The 18074-nt window shown below is 46.4% G+C and overlaps 1 protein-coding gene across 2 annotated transcripts in view; it reads right to left on the reverse strand.

The window, feature by feature from the left end:
• Positions 1-2310: 2310 nt before the first annotated feature.
• The window catches only part of dapk2b (death-associated protein kinase 2b), a 164696-nt gene continuing 148932 nt past the window's right edge, over positions 2311-18074 (reverse strand). The window contains exons 7-11 of one of the 2 annotated variants that reach the window (XM_084200503.1): positions 17874-18026; positions 16480-16525; positions 6901-6990; positions 6653-6736; positions 2311-3968 (exon numbers count right to left, since the gene is read on the reverse strand). In XM_084200503.1, the coding sequence (XP_084056629.1) occupies positions 3888-3968; positions 6653-6736; positions 6901-6990; positions 16480-16525; positions 17874-18026 (454 nt within the window). In that variant the 3' untranslated portion in view covers positions 2311-3887. The remainder of the gene's footprint in view (positions 3969-6652; positions 6737-6900; positions 6991-16479; positions 16526-17873; positions 18027-18074) is intronic. The other variant, XM_084200502.1, reaches the window with a different exon arrangement.

Here is an 18074-nt window from a genome sequence, read left to right on the forward strand (position 1 = left end):
GCGCATGCTTGTCAACAATTGGCAATCATTATTTTACAAATAATGCATATGGATTCTCCTCCTTATACACATCAGACCAACATATTTTTTTTTACAGTGGCTTGTGAAAGTATTCACCCGCTTGGCATTTTTCCCATTTTGTTGCCTTACAACGTGGAATTAAAATTATTTTTTTGGGGGGTTTGTATCATTTGATTTACACAACATGCCTACCACTTTCAAGATGCAAAATATTTTTTGGGGTGAAACAAACAAGAAATAAGACAAAAAAACGGAAAACTTGAGAGTGCATAACTATTCACCCCCCCCCCCCCCCCCCCCCCCCCCCCCCCCCAAAGTCAATACTTTGTAGAGCCACCTTTTGCAGGAATTACAGCTGCAAGTCTCTTGGGGTATGTCTCTTTAAGCTTGGCACATCTAGCCACTGGGATTTTTGCCCATTCTTCAAGGCAAAACTGCTCCAGCTCCTTCAAGTTAGATGGGTTCCGCTGGTGTACAGCAATCTTTAAGTCATACTACAGATTCTCAATTGGATTGAGGTCTGGGCTTTGACTAGGCCATTCCAAGACATTTAAAATGTTCCCCTTAAACCACTCAAGTGTTGCTTTAGCAGTATGCTTTAGCAGTATGCTCATCTGACCAGAGTACCTTCTTCCATATGTTTGGGGAGTCTCCCACATGGCTTTTGGCGAACACCAAACGTGTTTGCTTATTTTCTTCATTAAGCAATGGCTTTTTTTCTGGTCACTCTTCCGTAAAGCCCAGCTCTGTGGAGTGTACAGCTTAAAGTGGTCCTATGGACAGACACTCCAATCTCCACTGTGGAGCTTTGCAGCTCCTTCAGGGTTATCTTTGGTCTCTTTGTTGCCTCTCTGATTAATGCCCTCCTTGGCTGGTCCGTGAGTTTTGGTGGGCGGCCCTCTCTTGGCAGGTTTGTTGTGGTGCCATATTCTTTCAATTTTTTAATAATGGATTTAATGGTGCTCCGTGGGATGTTCAAAGTTACCTGTTATTACTGTTCACCTGTTATTAATGTTTACCTGTTATTAATGTTTACCTGTTATTACTGTTTACCTGTTATTACTGTTTACCTGTTATTACTGTTTACCTGTTATTATTACTGTTTACCTGTTATTACTGTTTACCTGTTATTACTGTTTACCTGTTATTACTGTTTACCTGTTATTACTGTTTACCTGTTATTACTGTTCTCCTTCACCACTGAGAACCTTCTGAACTCATACCATCCACTGCATTGGTCATATTCAGTCACAGACGGTTGTTCGTCTTGACACCTTGTGGCCCTTCATTCTCCCTCAACCAACAATGTCTGTAGCTCTGGTCTCAATCTCCTTCAGCTCAGCCCATCCATGACTGTTATGAAACTAACTTCCTCATGAAGTAACCGCAGTGCCATGGCAAAAAATCAACCTGCAGAGAAAAGATAGCAGCCTGCAAGTAATTAGAGACAGCATGTGCTCTCTAATAATCTAAAACAGAATTATTATTGAAGATGGACAACCATTCCTTGTCATTATAGGACGCACAAACCACACCAGACACGATCAGGACACGCAGGTTGAAATATTAAAATGATATTAATTTGGGGACAGGTCGAAACCCTTGAAACATTCATGGACATTTAGCTAGCTAGCTAGCGGTTGGTAGCTAATTACACATTGGGTTATTTTACTTGAAATGCACAAGGTCACTTTTTTCCTGGATCTTTGTAGTATTTTTTGAGTCACACAAAATCCTGTGTTCTCAACTCCGACAATTAATCAACAGATAAAAGGGGAAACCTAGTTAAGTTTTAGTAATCTCTCTTCCTTCAGTCTTCGTCTTCTTCTTCTGTGGACTTTATATGGTGGTTGGCAACCAACTTTAAAGTGCATTACCACCACCAACTGGAGTGGAGTGTGGACCTCAATTTTGCTTTCAATCACCCAAGTGGGTATTTGGAAATGTAAAAACCAATGAGGAGATGGGAGAGGCGGGACTTGCAGTGCGTCACGCGTCAAAAATAGAACCGAGTTCTATTTTAGCGCCTGGCTACGCAGACGCATCGTTGATGTGCGCAAGCAGTTTGGATGAAATTATAAAGCAGTTTGGCTGAAATTATTGATTAACATGTATGTACGGTGAAATTATTGATTAACATGTATGTACGGTGAAATTATTGATTAACATGTATGTACGGTGAAATTATTGATTAACATGTATGTGTACATTTATTTTGCACCTCGAGCGGTCAGCATGTACGGCCCATTTAAGACACAAAATTCACATTTCATAAATATATCAAAACTTGAACATTTGAGCCATACAAAGTAAGGCCAGTTTACTAGAGAGACACATCTTTACTAACTCTGTTTTTTAGATGAACCAAACTTGAATGTACAGTACATGGGCATTGGAACACAAGCTAGGGTTAGGGTTAGGGTTAGGGTTAGGGTGAATGTACAGTACATGGGCATTGGAACACAAGCAGTAATAGGGTTAGGGTTAGGGGTTAGGGTGAATGTACAGTACATGGGCATTGGAACACAAGCAGTAATAGTAGAATGATCAACAACATGGACCAGTGGGTTTGAGATGTCAACCTATTTCCGTCCTTATGGATCTGACCTGTGAGGTGACAGTTAACTGACTGATAGAGGAACTAACAGAGAAACCACCAGCACCACCACCACGTGGTGAAAGCTACGATCCCTTATTGATGTCACTTGTTAAATCCACTTCAATCAGTGTAGATGAAGGGGAGGAGACAGGTTAAAGAAGGGTTTTAAGCCTTGAGACAATTGAGACATGGATTGTGTATGTGTGCCATTCAGAGGGTGAATTAGGGGGTGTAACTCAACATTAGGAAGGTGTTCATAATGTTTTGTCCACTCAGTGTAATATGAAACCAGTAGAGGCATTTAGTCACTGACGAGGACAACAGCAGAATGAGGAAGTTGGTTATGTAAGACAATTGGATAACAGCATTATATTCTCTGTGAGCAGTCCCCTTTCCTTTCCTTTCCACTGTACCCTAACCTGTACCCTAATCCTAACCTGTACCCTAACCTGTACCCTAATCCTAACCTGTACCCTAACCTGTGCCCTAACCTCTACCCTAATCCTAACCTGTACCCTAACCTCTACCCTAACCTGTACCCTAACCCCTACCCTAACCCCAACCTGTACCCTAACCTGTCAACTTTAACCCTAATCTTTACTCTAAACTGTACCCTAACCTGTCAACTGTAACCCTAACCCTAACCTGTACCCCAACCTCTACCCTAACCTGTACCCTAACCCTAACCTCTACCCTAACCTGTACCCTAATCTGTACCCTAACCCTAACCTGTACCCTAACCCTAACCTGTACCCTAATCTGTACCCTAACCCTAACCTGTACCCTAACCCTAACCTGTACCCTAACCTGTACCCTAATCTGTACCCTAACCCTAACCTGTACCCTAATCTGTACCCTAACCCTAACCTGTACCCTAATCTGTACCCTAACCCAAACCTGTACCCTAACCTGTACCCTAACCCAAACCTGTACCCTAACCTGTACCCTAACCCAAACCTGTACCCTAACCTCTACCCTACCCCTAATTTGTACCCTAATCTGTCAACTGTCCATGTACATTTCTACAGTCTATATACCTTTACAGAAGGCAGGGATTCAAATAACATTTCTGTTGGCACTGAAATCACTTCATAGGAAACACAATCAAGGCTTTTCATCTATTGCTCCAGAAAAGGTGGTTTTAGAATGCTGTGCAATATGTAAAATACATGGACAGCAGTTTTTGAAGTAGTCTCTGTGGCTGCTTTCGGACCAATCATGTGTGCTATAGACACACATTCAACAAATCAGAAAAGACAGGCAGGTTTCAGGAAGTGCTGCTTCTCTTCCTGGTTCTGGGTCTTTTCTTCATGATCATCTCCGTCTCCTGGTCGCTCTCACAGTCCCTCTGGAAGTATGAAGAAACAACAGACCTTAACCAGAGCTGCAGACCTTAACCAGAGCTGCAGACCTTAACCTGAGCTGCAGACCTTAACCTGAGCTGCAAACCTTAATCTGAGCTTCAAACCTTAACCTGAGCTGCAGACCTTAACCTGAGCTGCAGACCTTAACCTGAGCTGCAGACCTTAACCTGAGCTGCAGACCTTAATCTGAGTTGCAAACCTTAACCTGAGCTGCAGACCTTAACCTGAGCTGCAGACCTTAATCTGAGTTGCAAACCTTAACCTGAGCTGCAGACCTTAACCTGAGCTGCAGACCTTAACCTGAGCTGCAGACCTTAACCTGAGCTGCAGACCTTAACCTGAGCTGCAGACCTTAATCTGAGTTGCAAACCTTAACCTGAGCTGCAGACCTTAACCTGAGCTGCAAACCTTAATCTGAGTTGCAAACCTTAACCTGAGCTGCATACCTTAACCTGAGCTGCAGACCTTAACCTGAGCTGCAGACCTTAACCTGAGCTGCAAACCTTAACCTGAGTTGCAAACCTTAACCTGAGTTGCAAACCTTAACCTGAGTTGCAAACCTTAACCCGAGCTGCAAACCTTAACCCGAGCTGCAAACCTTAACCCGAGCCGCAAACCTTAACCAGAGCCGCAAACCTTAACCCGAGCCGCAAAACTTAACCAGAGCCGCAAACCTTAACCCGAGCCGCAAACCTTAACCAGAGCCGCAAACCTTAATCCGAGCCGCAAACCTTAACCCGAGCCGCAAACCTTAACCCGAGCCGCAAACCTTAACCCGAGCCGCAAACCTTAACCAGAGCCGCAAACCTTAACCCGAGCCGCAAACCTTAACCAGAGCCGCAAACCTTAACCCGAGCCGCAAAACTTAACCAGAGCCGCAAACCTTAACCTGAGCCGCAAACCTTAACCAGAGCCGCAAACCTTAATCCGAGCCGCAAACCTTAACCCGAGCTGCAAACCTTAACCCAAGCTGCAAACCTTAACCCGAGCTGCAAACCTTAACCCGAGCTGCAAACCTTAACCCAAGCTGCAAACCTTAACCCGAGCCAGAAACAACTGTTGTGCATCACCCTTACCACTCAACAACATGCCCCAAGCTGCAGCAAACTCTTCCTTTTGCATTCAGAGAATGCTGTCACTCTGTCTGTCACAGGGAGATCACACAGTCACAGAGAATGCTGTCACTCTGTCTGCCACAGGGAGATCACACAGTCACAGAGAATGCTGTCACTCTGTCTGCCACAGGGAGATCACACAGTCACAGAGAATGCTGTCACTCTGTCTGCCACAGGGAGATCACACAATCACAGAGAATGCTGTTACTCTGTCTGCCACAGGGAGATCACACAGTCACAGAGAATGCTGTCACTCTGTCTGCCACAGGGAGATCACACAGTCACAGAGAATGCTGTCACTCTGTCTGTCACAGGGAGATCACACAGTCACAGAGAATGCTGTCACTCTGTCTGCCACAGGGAGATCACACAGTCACAGAGAATGCTGTCACTCTGTCTGCCACAGGGAGATCACACAGTCACAGAGAATGCTGTCACTCTGTCTGCCACAGGGAGATCACACAGTCACAGAGAATGCTGTCACTCTGTCTGTCACAGGGAGATCACACAGTCACACCTCTGTTCACAAAAATACTGAATATACAGTGTGAGACCATGAAATGAGTCAAGTGTTACTTATTTTACTTTGAGAACTAACAGAATAACAGGTCTTCACCATGATAGTCCCCAGATGGCATATTTCTAACGTCTTTCACAGGGACTGTACTGTTGCCTACTATATACTGATAACAACACTGAACTGAACACTGGACTGAACACTGTCCTGAACTGAACACTGAACTGAACACTGTCCTGAACTGAACACTGAAATATAATCATGCTGCCAGTCCCATGACCTACTATAGAACTAATCTAGTTAGACTACTACTGTAGACACCACAGAGCTGTGTAGAACTGATCTAGTTAGCCCACAGACCTGCTGGTACCAGTGATAGCTAATGTCGAACTGATCTAGTTAGCCCACAGACCTGCTGGTACCAGTGATAGCTAATGTAGAACTGATCTAGTTAGCCCACAGACCTGCTGGTACCAGTGATAGCTAATGTCGAACTGATCTAGTTAGCCCACAGACCTGCTGGTACCAGTGATAGCTAATGTAGAACTGATCTAGTTAGCCCACAGACCTGCTGGTACCAGTGATAGCTAATGTCGAACTGATCTAGTTAGCCCACAGACCTGCTGGTACCAGTGATAGCTAATGTCGAACTGATCTAGTTAGCCCACAGACCTGCTGGTACCAGTGATAGCTAATGTCGAACTGATCTAGTTAGCCCACAGACCTGCTGGTACCAGTGATAGCTAATGTAGAACTGATCTAGTTAGCCCACAGACCTTAGCTAACTCTGGATAAGAGCGTCTGATGGATGACTACACGATAAATGTAGTCTACAGCAGTGGAGGCTGCTGAGGGGAGGACGGCTCATCATAATGGCTGGAACGGAGCAAATGGAATGGCATCAAACCATGTTGTTTGACGTATTATATACACCATTCCACTCAATCCGCTCCAGCCATTACCACGAGCCCATCCTCCCCTATTAAGGTGACACCAGCCTCCTGTGGACTACAGCGTGAGCTCCTACTGCACTTACCTCATCCTGGGCTGCCATCTTGGGGTGACCTTTCTTCATCATACGAGTTAAATGGTTACAGAGAGCCACAACTCTGAAAGAAAGCTGTAGGGGGGAGAGTTCAGAGAGATGAGAGGCTGCATCTATACAAACCAAACCAGGCCCTGAGGCAGACACACACTTATGATTAGGGGAGCAACGAAGTCCTTAAATGAATTCCCCAAAAGGTTCTTTCGATACACTCCCGTTGTAAGGTCTGTCTGTTTCACCTTCCACCTGCGTCTGGTGTATTGTCTCCTGAAGTTCTCCAGGTTGACTACAGACTGTCTCTTGACCAGGGCCTGTCTGGAGTCCAATGGCTGCAGGGGGACAACACACACAGTTAAAGACAGGGATCTATAGCCAGGTCATCTATGGTAAGCCACAGTGTTGTGTTCGAGACCACCTAAAGCGAGACCGAGACCGGAAAAATGCGAGTCCAATTCAAGACCATGATTGTAATTTAGTCAAATCACCACCATAATAAGAGTTCAAAATGTCCAGTATTTTTTGTGTTCATATTTCACAACAACAAAGTGAAAAACAAGAAGAGTGAAAAACAAGAAGAGTGAAAAACAAGAAGTGAAAAAATGCATGCTGATTGAAAAAAATTGCCATTCTACAAATAATTGCTAAGCCAAACACAGTGGGGGAGAATGGGCCTTCTACGCCTTCAGAGAAGGGCTAAGGATTTATAAAATAATGATTATAATAATATTATAATAATGATAATATTTTCAATTATGTTCTGATTTAATCTCTTCCGTTTTTGTTGGAAAGGAAAGGGTTAACACTGAAGAGAAAAAAAGATCCAATCAGGATTTTTCATCGCTGGTCTCTGGGGAGATAAATCTAGCTGAGTCAGCCATTGGCTAGGCCAACAGAAGCTAGTTAAAGGCATCTGACATTCAACTGTATTAGGGCAACATTTTGGAGTAACAGTGGAATCAACCAATCACATTTTGACTTAATGAGTGGGACCGTTTTTACATTTACATTACATTTTAGTCATTTAGCAGACGCTCTTATCCAGAGCAACTTACAGGAGCAATTAGGGTTAAGTGCCTTGCTCAAGGGCACATTTACGTCATTTAGCAGACGCTCTTATCCAGAGCGACTACAAATTGGTGCATTCACCCTATAGCCAGTGGGATAACCACTTTACAATTATATATATATATATATATATATATATATATATATATATATATATATATATATATATATTTTTTTTTTTTGGGGGGGGTGGGGGGTGGGGGGTGGAAGGATTACTTTATCCTATCCCAGGTGTTCCTTAAAGAGGTTTTTTTATACATACATTTACAAAAATGTATGGAATTTTCTACCTTTTTGAAGGCCAACAGAAAGCAGTAGTTTTCCCGCGGTCTAGCTAGCTAGCTTTGGTTGTCGGCTAGTTTGCAGCGGCTGCAGCAGGTGTTATCAAAGAGGACGTTGTTGTTAATTTGTCAGCTTCTCCCTTTACAAGAATAACTTTTAACAAGAAGTTACGTTTCAAATGATCATCATCTGGTGAGTGGTCCAGGACCGGAGTCTACACAGACTGGTGCACTACAGCCAATCAGAGCTACAGTAGGCCTTTATACAAACAAACCATTTGCCACATGGGCCTGCCGTCATTCACTTTGAACTGGACTGTGTGTTTACAGGCAGTAGCAACAGCGCGACTTTAGATCATTAGAACGCATTCATCAAAAGCCACAAAATACACCTGAATGGATTTCTGCAAATATGTAAATACCACGGGAGTCCTCTTACATTTGGGAGCGGTTTGTTGTGACCAAGTGTTGGTGCTAAACGGTGTGTTATTGTTATTGGATGCTATCATGCTAGTTAGCTATGGTGTCATAGTTGGCTAGCTGAACAAAGTGGGCTGAGTCTATTCCTTTAAACATTGAACCGCTGTGGTTCACAACAATTCTAATTTCTAAAGGTGGAAGTTGGGAGAGTTTTTGTTCGGGTGGTTCAGTGAAACAATTTTAGTTTCTGAGGTAGAAGTTTTTGGTGAGGGAGGCCCTGCTCTCTCCTCTCCCAGATGCTTAGCTCATTTCATTCCGATCTCCTCTGCATTTTTGTAGCCATTTGCTACAGCCTGTCAACTATGCCTCTGCCTATCCCTGTTCTCTCCTCTCTGCACAGGCTACACAAACGCCCCACACCGCGTGGCTGCTGCCTCTCTAACCTGGTGGTCCCTGCACGCACCCCACACCTGGAGTTCCAGGTCTCAGGCAGCCTCTGGAACTGCCGTTCTGCTGCCAACAAAGCTGACTTCATCCCAGCCTATGCCAACCTCCAGTCCCTCGACTTCCTGGCGCTGACGGAAACATGGATTACCACTGAAAACACTGCTACTCCTACTGCTCTCTCCTCGTCTGACCATGTGTTCTCGCATACCCCGAGAGCATCTGGTCAGAGGGGTGGTGGTACAGGAATCCTCATCTCTCCCAAGTGGACATTCTCAATTGTTCCCCTAACCCATCTGTCTATCTCCTCATTTGAATTCCATGCTGTCACAGTCACTAGCCCATTTAAGCTTAATATCCTTGTCATCTATCGCCCTCCAGGTTCCCTTGGAGAGTTCATCAATGAGCTTGACGCCTTGATAAGTTCCTTTCCTGAGGATGGCTCACCCCTCACAGTTTTGGGGGATTTCAACCTCCCTATGTCCACATTTGACTCATTTCTCTCTGCCTCCTTCTTTCCACTCCTCTCCTCTTTTGACCTCACCCTCTCACCGTCCCCCCCTACTCACAAGGCAGGCAATACGCTTGACCTCATCTTCACTAGATGCTGCTCCTCTACTAATCTCACTGCAACTCCCCTCCATGTCTCCGACCACTACTTTGTTTCCTTTTCTCTCTCGCTCTCCTCCCACACTACTCACTCTGCCCCTACACAGATGGTAATGCGCCGCCGCAACCTTCGCTCTCTCTCTCCCACTACTCTCTCCTCTTCCATCCTATCATCTCTTCCCTCTGCTCAATCCTTCTCCCTCCAATCTCCTGATTCTGCCTCCTCAACCCTCCTCTCCTCCCTTTCTGCATCCTTTGACTCTCTGTGTCCCCTATCCTCCCGGCCGGCTCGGTCCTCCCCTCCAGCTCCGTGGCTTGATGACTCATTGCGAGCTCACAGAACAGAGCTCCGGGCAGCGGAGCGGAAATGGAAGAAAACTAAACTCCCTGCCGACCTGGCATCTTTTCACTCCCTCCTCTCTACATTTTCTTCATCTGTTTCTGCTGCTAAGGCCACCTTCTACCACTCTAAATTCCAAGCATCTGCCTCTAACCCTAGGAAGCTCTTTGCCACATTTTCCTCCCTCCTGAATCCTCCCCCCCCCCCCCCCCCCCCCCCCCCCCCTCTCTCTCTGTGGATGACTTCGTCAACCACTTTGAAAAGAAGGTTGACGACATCCGATCCTCGTTTGTTAAGTCTAATGACACTGCTGGTCCTGCTCACACTGCCCTACCCTATGCTTTGACTTCTTTCTCCCCTCTCTCTCCAGATAAAATCCTGCGACTTGTGACTGCAGGCCGCCCAACAACCTGCCCGCTTGACCCCATCCCCTCCTCTCTTCTCCAGACCATCTCCGGTGACCTTCTCCCCTACCTCACCTCGCTGATCAACTCATCCTTGACCGCTGGCCATGTCCCTTCCGTCTTCAAGAGAGCGAGTGTTGCTCCCCTTCTCAAAAAACCAACACTCGACCCTACTGATGTCAACAACTACAGACCAGTATCCCTTCTTTCTTTTCTTTCCAAAACTATTGAGCGTGCCGTCTTTAGCCAACTCTCTTGCTATCTCTCTCAGAATGACCTTCTTGATCCAAACCAATCAGGTTTCAGGACTGGTCATTCAACTGAGACTGCTCTTCTCTGTGTCACGGAGGCTCTCCGCACTGCTAAAGCTAACTCTCTCTCCTCTGCTCTTGTCCTTCTAGACCTGTCTGCTGCCTTTGATACTGTGAACCATCAGATCCTCCTCTCCACCCTCTCCGAGCTGGGCATCTCCGGCGCGGCTCACTCCTGGATTGCGTCCTACCTGACCGGTCGCTCCTACCAAGTGGCGTGGCGAGAAGCTGTCTCCGCACCACGTGCTCTCACCACTGGTGTCCCCCAGGGCTCAGTTCTAGGCCCTCTCCTTTTCTCCCTATACACCAAGTCACTTGGCTCTGTCATATCCTCACACGGCCTCTCCTATCATTGCTACGCTGACGATACACAACTAATCTTCTCCTTTCCCCCTTCTGATAACCAGGTGGCGAATCGCATCTCTGCATGTCTGGCAGACATATCAGTATGGATGACGGATCACCACCTCAAGCTGAACCCTGGCAAGACGGAGCTGCTCTTCCTCCCGGGGAAGGACTGCCCGTTCCATGATCTCGCCATCACGGTTGACAACTCCGTTGTGTCCTCCTCCCAGAGTGCGAAGAGCCTTGGCGTGACCCTGGACAACACCCTGTCGTTCTCCGCTAACATCAAGGCGGTGACCCGCTCCTGCAGGTTCATGCTCTACAACATTCGGAGAGTACGACCCTGCCTCACACAGGAAGCGGCACAGGTCCTAATCCAGGCACTTGTCATCTCCCTTCTGGATTACTGCAACTCGCTGTTGGCTGGCCTCCCTGCATGTGCCATTAAACCCCTACAACTCATCCAGAATGCCGCAGCCCATCTGGTGTTCAACCTTCCCAAGTTCTCTCACGTCACCCCCCTCCTCCGCACACTCCACTGGCTTCCAGTTGAAGCTCGCATCCGTTACAAGACCATGGTGCTTGCCTTTGGAGCAGCGAGGGGAACGGCACCTCTGTACCTTCGGGCTCTGATCAGTCCCTACACCCAAACGAGGGCATTGCGTTCATCCACCTCTGGCCTGCTGGCTCCCCTTCCTCTGCGGAAGCATAGTTCCCGCTCAGCCCAGTCAAAACTGTTCGCTGCTCTGGCACCCCAATGGTGGAACAAGCTCCTTCACGACGCCAGGACAGCGGAGTCACTCACCACCTTCCGGAGACATTTGAAACCCCACCTCTTTAAGGAATACCTGGGATAGGATAAAGTAATCCTTCTACCCCCCCCCCCCCCCCCCCCCCCCCCCCCCCCCCCCCACACACACACACAGCGGAGTCGCTCACCACCTTCCGGAGACATTTGAAACCCCACCTCTTTAAGGAATACCTGGGATAGGATAAAGTAATCCTTCTACCCCCCCCAAAAAAAAATTGTAAAGTGGTTATCCCACTGGCTATAGGGTGAATGCATCAATTTGTGAGTCGCTCTGGACTAGAGCGTCTGCTAAATGACGTAAATGTGCCCTTGAGCAAGGCACTTAACCCTAATTACTCCTGTAAGTCGCTCTGGATAAGAGCGTCTGCTAAATGACTAAAATGTAAATGTAAATGGAACTTCACAGTCCTATTGATCAGACAACCATGACAAGGTAGGCTCTCTCTCTCTCTCTCTGTTATGCACATCAACAACAACAAGATCAACAACTAATGCTAGCCAGAGCAAGATGAGCTAAAATCTAACGAAGGAACATTAGATAAACCCTCTCAAACCTTTCCAGCTAGTAGGCCGTCAAAATTGCACTGATAAACGATGGGGAATTGTAGCCTCCTCGTCCTTCTGCAGCTTGCCTGCCAATGCATGCTGGTCCCAACTAAGCACCCAAAGCTAACTGGCTAGAGTTGGCTAGCTTGCTAGCTATCTACTTCCAGACACAAATGAGAGAACAGCTCACTCTGACCATTTTACTCGACCTAGCAGAGCTGGTTAGGCGGTTTACATGTTATCTAGAGCGTTCTTGACTAACTATTACTTTTTTTGCCAACGTTTACTGACACCGGTCATATTCAACGGGTGTTGCGCGTTCCTAAATGAATCAGTTGTTCTGCGCTCTGGTACACTCAGACGAGAGTGCTCTGAAATTGGAGTAGAAAGCCAGAGTGAATTTGTGAATGCAAGAGATATGCTAACTGGATAACAGTCGTTCAAGTTCTTGCTAGCTAACCAAATTACACCTGCATCTCTGGCTGTGTTTAGCCACCGAAAAATGTTCCCAAACGGACCGCCCAGCGAAGGAAAGGCACACTGTGTGAAAAATCCTATGTTTTTTAAAATGAGTTTTACTATAGCCAGCCAGGTAGCCAGGTGGGTGGGTGGTACCAACAACACTCCAAACTGCATTCAGATCAGAAGGGATGTGAGTCAGTGAGTTCCTCCCCCTCTTCTTCCTTTATTCACAGCTCACTGAGCTACAGTCTAAAGAGAGAGACCTGTTCCATTTTCACGGTGTGTCATCTCTCCAAAAAGGACAAGGTCTCCACAGCAACAATCTCACATCACAGCCAGCCAGGTAACCAGGTGGGTGGGTGGTCTCCACAGCAACAATCTCACATCACAGCCAGCCAGGTAAACAGGTGGGTGGGTGGTCTCCACAGCAACACTCTCACATCACAGCCAGCCAGGTAACCAGGTGGGTGGGTGGTCTCCACAGCAACACTCTCACATCACAGCCAGCCAGGTAACCAGGTGGGTGGGTGGTCTCCACAGCAACACTCTCACATCACAGCCAGCCAGGTAAACAGGTGGGTGGGTGGTCTCCACAGCAACACTCTCACATCACAGCCAGCCAGGTAACCAGGTGGGTGGGTGGTCTCCACAGCAACACTCTCACATCACAGCCAGCCAGGTAAACAGGTGGGTGGGTGGTCTCCACAGCAACACTCTCACATCACAGCCAGCCAGGTAACCAGGTGGGTGGGTGGTCTCCACAGCAACACTCTCACATCACAGCCAGCCAGGTAAACAGGTGGGTGGGTGGTCTCCACAGCAACACTCTCACATCACAGCCAGCCAGGTAACCAGGTGGGTGGGTGGTCTCCACAGCAACACTCTCACATCACAGCCAGCCAGGTAAACAGGTGGGTGGGTGGTCTCCACAGCAACACTCTCACATCACAGCCAGCCAGGTAACCAGGTGGGTGGGTGGTCTCCACAGCAACACTCTCACATCACAGCCAGCCAGGTAAACAGGTGGGTGGGTGGTCTCCACAGCAACACTCTCACATCACAGCCAGCCAGGTAACCAGGTGGGTGGGTGGTCTCCACAGCAACACTCTCACATCACAGCCAGCCAGGTAAACAGGTGGGTGGGTGGTCTCCACAGCAACAATCTCACATGCAGGTTATCAACCAGTAACAGAGCTCACAGTGGAATCATCCTCATGTGTCAAGATACAAGCTTTCCAAAACGTTAATGAAGTCCTGTTCCATCTTGATGTGGACCTGTGATTAGGCTGCCAGGTGGTGCTATAGATGGAAACCATGTGGGCCAACAGACGACTGTCCAAGAGTTTACACTCTTAGAAAAAAGGGGACCGGACCAAAAGGTTTCTCCGGCTGTCCCCATGTGAAAACCCTTTTGAGTTCCAGGTAGAACCCTCTGTGGAAAAGGTTCTACATGAAACCCGAAAGGGTTCTTGAAAGGGTTCTTCCATGGGGACAGCCAAAGAACCCTTTTGGGTTCTAGATATAAAAAAAAAAATTCTAAGAGTTGCACTGGTCAGATGTGATTTCCTCCTGAGACATGGTGCTCTTAACATCAATGACAGTATATCTGTAACATGTGCCGTTTCAACTCTTACATTTACATTTTAGTCATTTAGCAGACGCTCTTATCCAGAGCGACTTACAGTTAGTGAGTGCATACATTATTTTTTTAAATACTGGCCCCCCGTGGGAATCAAACCCAGAACCCTGGCGTTGCAAACGCCATACTCTACCAACTGAGCTACATCCCTGCCGGCCATCATCGGGTGCTGTATGTGTCTTGGAGGGCGGGTAGTTTGCCCCCGATAATGCATTCGGCAGACCGCACCAACCTCTGGAGAGCCCTGCGGTTGTGGGTGATGCAGTTGCTGTACCAGGCGGTGATACAGCCCGACAGGATGCTCTCAATTGTGCATCTGTAAAAGTTTGAGGGTTTTAGGTGCCAAGCCAAATTTCTTCAGCCTCCTGAGGTTGAAGAGGCTCTGTTGCACCTTCTTCACCACACTGTCTGCGTGGGTGGACCATTTCAGTTTGTCGGTGATGTGTACGCCAAGGAACTTGAAGCTTTCCACCTTCTCCACTGCGGTCCCGTTGATGTGGATAGGGGGGTGCACACTCTGCTGTTTCCTGAAGTCCACAATCATCTCCTTTGTTTTTTTGACGTTGAGAGGTTATTTTCCTGGCACCTCACTCCCAGAGCCCTCACCTCCTCCCTGTAGGCTGTCTCATCATTGTTGGTAATCAGGCCTACTACTGTTGTGTCGTCTGCAAACTTGATGATTGAGTTGGAGGCGTGCATGGCTATGCAGTCATGGGTGAACAGGGAGTACAGGAGGGGGCTGAGCACACACCCTTGTGGGGCCCCTGTGTTGAAGATCAGCGAAGTGGAGGTGTTGTTTCCTACATTCACCACCTGGGGGCGGCCCGTCAGGAAGTCCAGGACCCAGTTGCACAGGTCGGGGTTCAGACCCAGGGCCTCGAGCTTAATGATGAGCTTGGAGGGTACTATGGTGTTGAATGCTGAGCTGTAGTCAATGAACAGCATTCTTACATAGGTATTCCTCTTGTCCAGATGGGATAGGGCAGTGTGCAGTGTGATGGCGATTGCATCGTCTGTGAATCTATTGGGGCAGTAAGCAAATTGAAGTGGGTCTAGGGTGACAGGTAAGGTAGAGGTGATATGATCCTTGACTAGTCTCTCAAAGCACTTCATGATGACAGAGGTGAGTTACACAGCTTTCGGGGAAATTTACCAAACAAAGATTTGAAAGGCGACTGAAGTCCTTCATCCTGTTTAATCTTTCAGTAATCCCTGTAATTATGTATATTTGTTCAGCCACGGTTTTCTGGTGCTTTTCTGGTGTGATTTTCTCCAGGGTTAACCCGGTTTCAGCCTCCTCCACATGTTTGCCCAGTTCAGTCATATCAGTTTAGATTTTTTTGACATCTTTTCTTAATCTGCTTAGCCAGTTTCTCATTGCCAGTGTAAATGTCTATTAGTAGTGTCTGTAAACTCGCTTCAGTTGAGTCGGCAGCTACTTGGTCCATGGTCACATTGTTTCGCTGTGTTTGTTTGGCTCTTGATCTAGTATTTGCCATCACATGCAATTGCCAACGTAACGTTTCAGCAATGTCTTGACTTTAGAGTCAAGTTGTTTCCTATTTAAGAGGCATATTTTTTTGTAAAGAAAGGGAATGCCAAACAGGATCACCTTCACCGGACTACCCCACAGACGTCATGCCGGAAATCCCAGCTCTTATCCTCAACTGCAGCAGATCTGTAACACGTGTTGTTCCAACTCTGAGTGGTACCATGGTAACGTGTTGTTCCAACTCTGAGTGGTACCATGGTAACGTGTTGTTCCAACTCTGAGTGGTACCATAGTAACGTGTTGTTCCAACTCTGAGTGGTACCATAGTAACGTGTTGTTCCAACTCTGAGTGGTACCATAGTAACGTGTTGTTCCAACTCTGAGTGGTACCATAGTAACGTGTTGTTCCAACTCTGAGTGGTACCATAGTAACATGTCATTATTATTATTATGTTGTTGAGTTACACTTGTTCACTGTATCTGATTGGTTGATAGCTGTTTAATTAATGATGACAATTTTAACACACACATTCATATGACACTGTGACAAAGCATTTCAGGATAAAGTGCTATTTCATTTCCACACAGTAAACTGGTTAGATCTTCTACAAACTGCAATATAACGTAATATAATAATCCATATGGTTACCTGTATCCAGGGATGATTCAGAGCACCTTGGATTGTCAACCGTTTTCTGAAAGGCACAGAACAACAGTAAAGGTTTGTTAGCTTAGCGAGGGCACGCACACATACACACACACACACACACACACACACACAGACACACACACGCACACACACACACGCACACGCACACACACACACACACACACACACAGACACACACACACACACACAGACACACGCACACACAGACACACACACACACACACACACACACACACACACAGACACACAAAGAAATGTTGTCGCTCTATGAAAACAGATGGGAGGCAAGTGAACAAGTACCATCCTGCCTCGGCACTGACAACCTCTGTGGCATGCATGTACTGTGGGTTCCTTCCCATCTGGATGTTGTCTCTCTGTCCCTCAAGGAAACAAATCCAGTGACTAATCAACTACCAGAGAAAGATGAATCCTGGTGGGTAGTTAATTAACACAGACTAGCGCTGAGCCATTAGTGCTTTTTGAGGTCGGTTCGGTTTGATTATGAAAAAAATTAGCTCGGTTTTTGATTTCTGTTTAGATTATTTTGTTAAACTTTAAATGCACTATGCATTATGTGGGTTTGAACGTTGTAACACTGAATAAAACAATTAGTAAAAGTCCCGTGATGGTAGTGACTGTCCATTACTGCTTATCACTTATTAAACATCAGTTATTCACATTACTTTACTTTAATAAAATATTAGTTTTATTTGATGACTTTATTATTTCATTCCAAGTCATCATCTCATCTCTATAGAGCAGCTGCCTGTGCTGTCTGACTAAATAAAGAGGCAGACTTTTATGACTGCTGAATACCAAATATCAATCACTTAGATCATGTATTTTCAGGTAGAGATACCTGGTGAAGCAGCTGCCCTCTGTCCCTCTCCATCACACATTCTCCTGTCTCTTCTCTCAGTGTCTGCCCCACTCTCTAACGGAGCAGGCCTAAAGAAACACAGAGACCGAACAAGGAGGCGTGCAATGGAACGATGTGATTGTAGTTCATTACCACATTTTCTGCACTGAACTATGTAGAATATTGGCCTGTTGGAAACTACATCTCCATACTACATCGCACAGTTCGGGCTGGATCTGATTTATCTCTAGATAAACTGCACAATGTGCGCATTGAGCTCACAGAAAACCCCTGAAGAAAATGGAATTCAAATAATTTAACCAAAGTCGGTCAATTAGTTGTTTAAAAACTGAAAAATAACCAACGTTTTTATTAATCGCTCAGCACTGATACGAACACATACACAGTGTCAAGGTCTCTCCTCTGCAGCTGCTCTGATCAGAACTCTACATACTGGTATTTTTTTCTCATCTGACCTTTGACCTCCAGGTGAGAACTGACTCTAACCCCTGACCTGGTGTCTTTCTCCAGTAGTTGTCGTATAAAGCTTTTGGCCAGCTCACTGGTACTGCTGAACAACTCCTCATCGAACTGGTAGGCTATGGCTGAGACGTTCCCTAGAGTCTCCTGCTTTGAGTCACCAAGGAACGGTGATGCTCCACTCAAACTGAAAACACACACACAGTCATTAGTTATACTGTCATATCAATCAATT

Source organism: Coregonus lavaretus (assembly GCF_964263955.1).
Source record: "Coregonus lavaretus genome assembly, contig: HAP1_SCAFFOLD_515, whole genome shotgun sequence".
Classification (NCBI taxonomy): Eukaryota; Metazoa; Chordata; class Actinopteri; order Salmoniformes; family Salmonidae; genus Coregonus; species Coregonus lavaretus.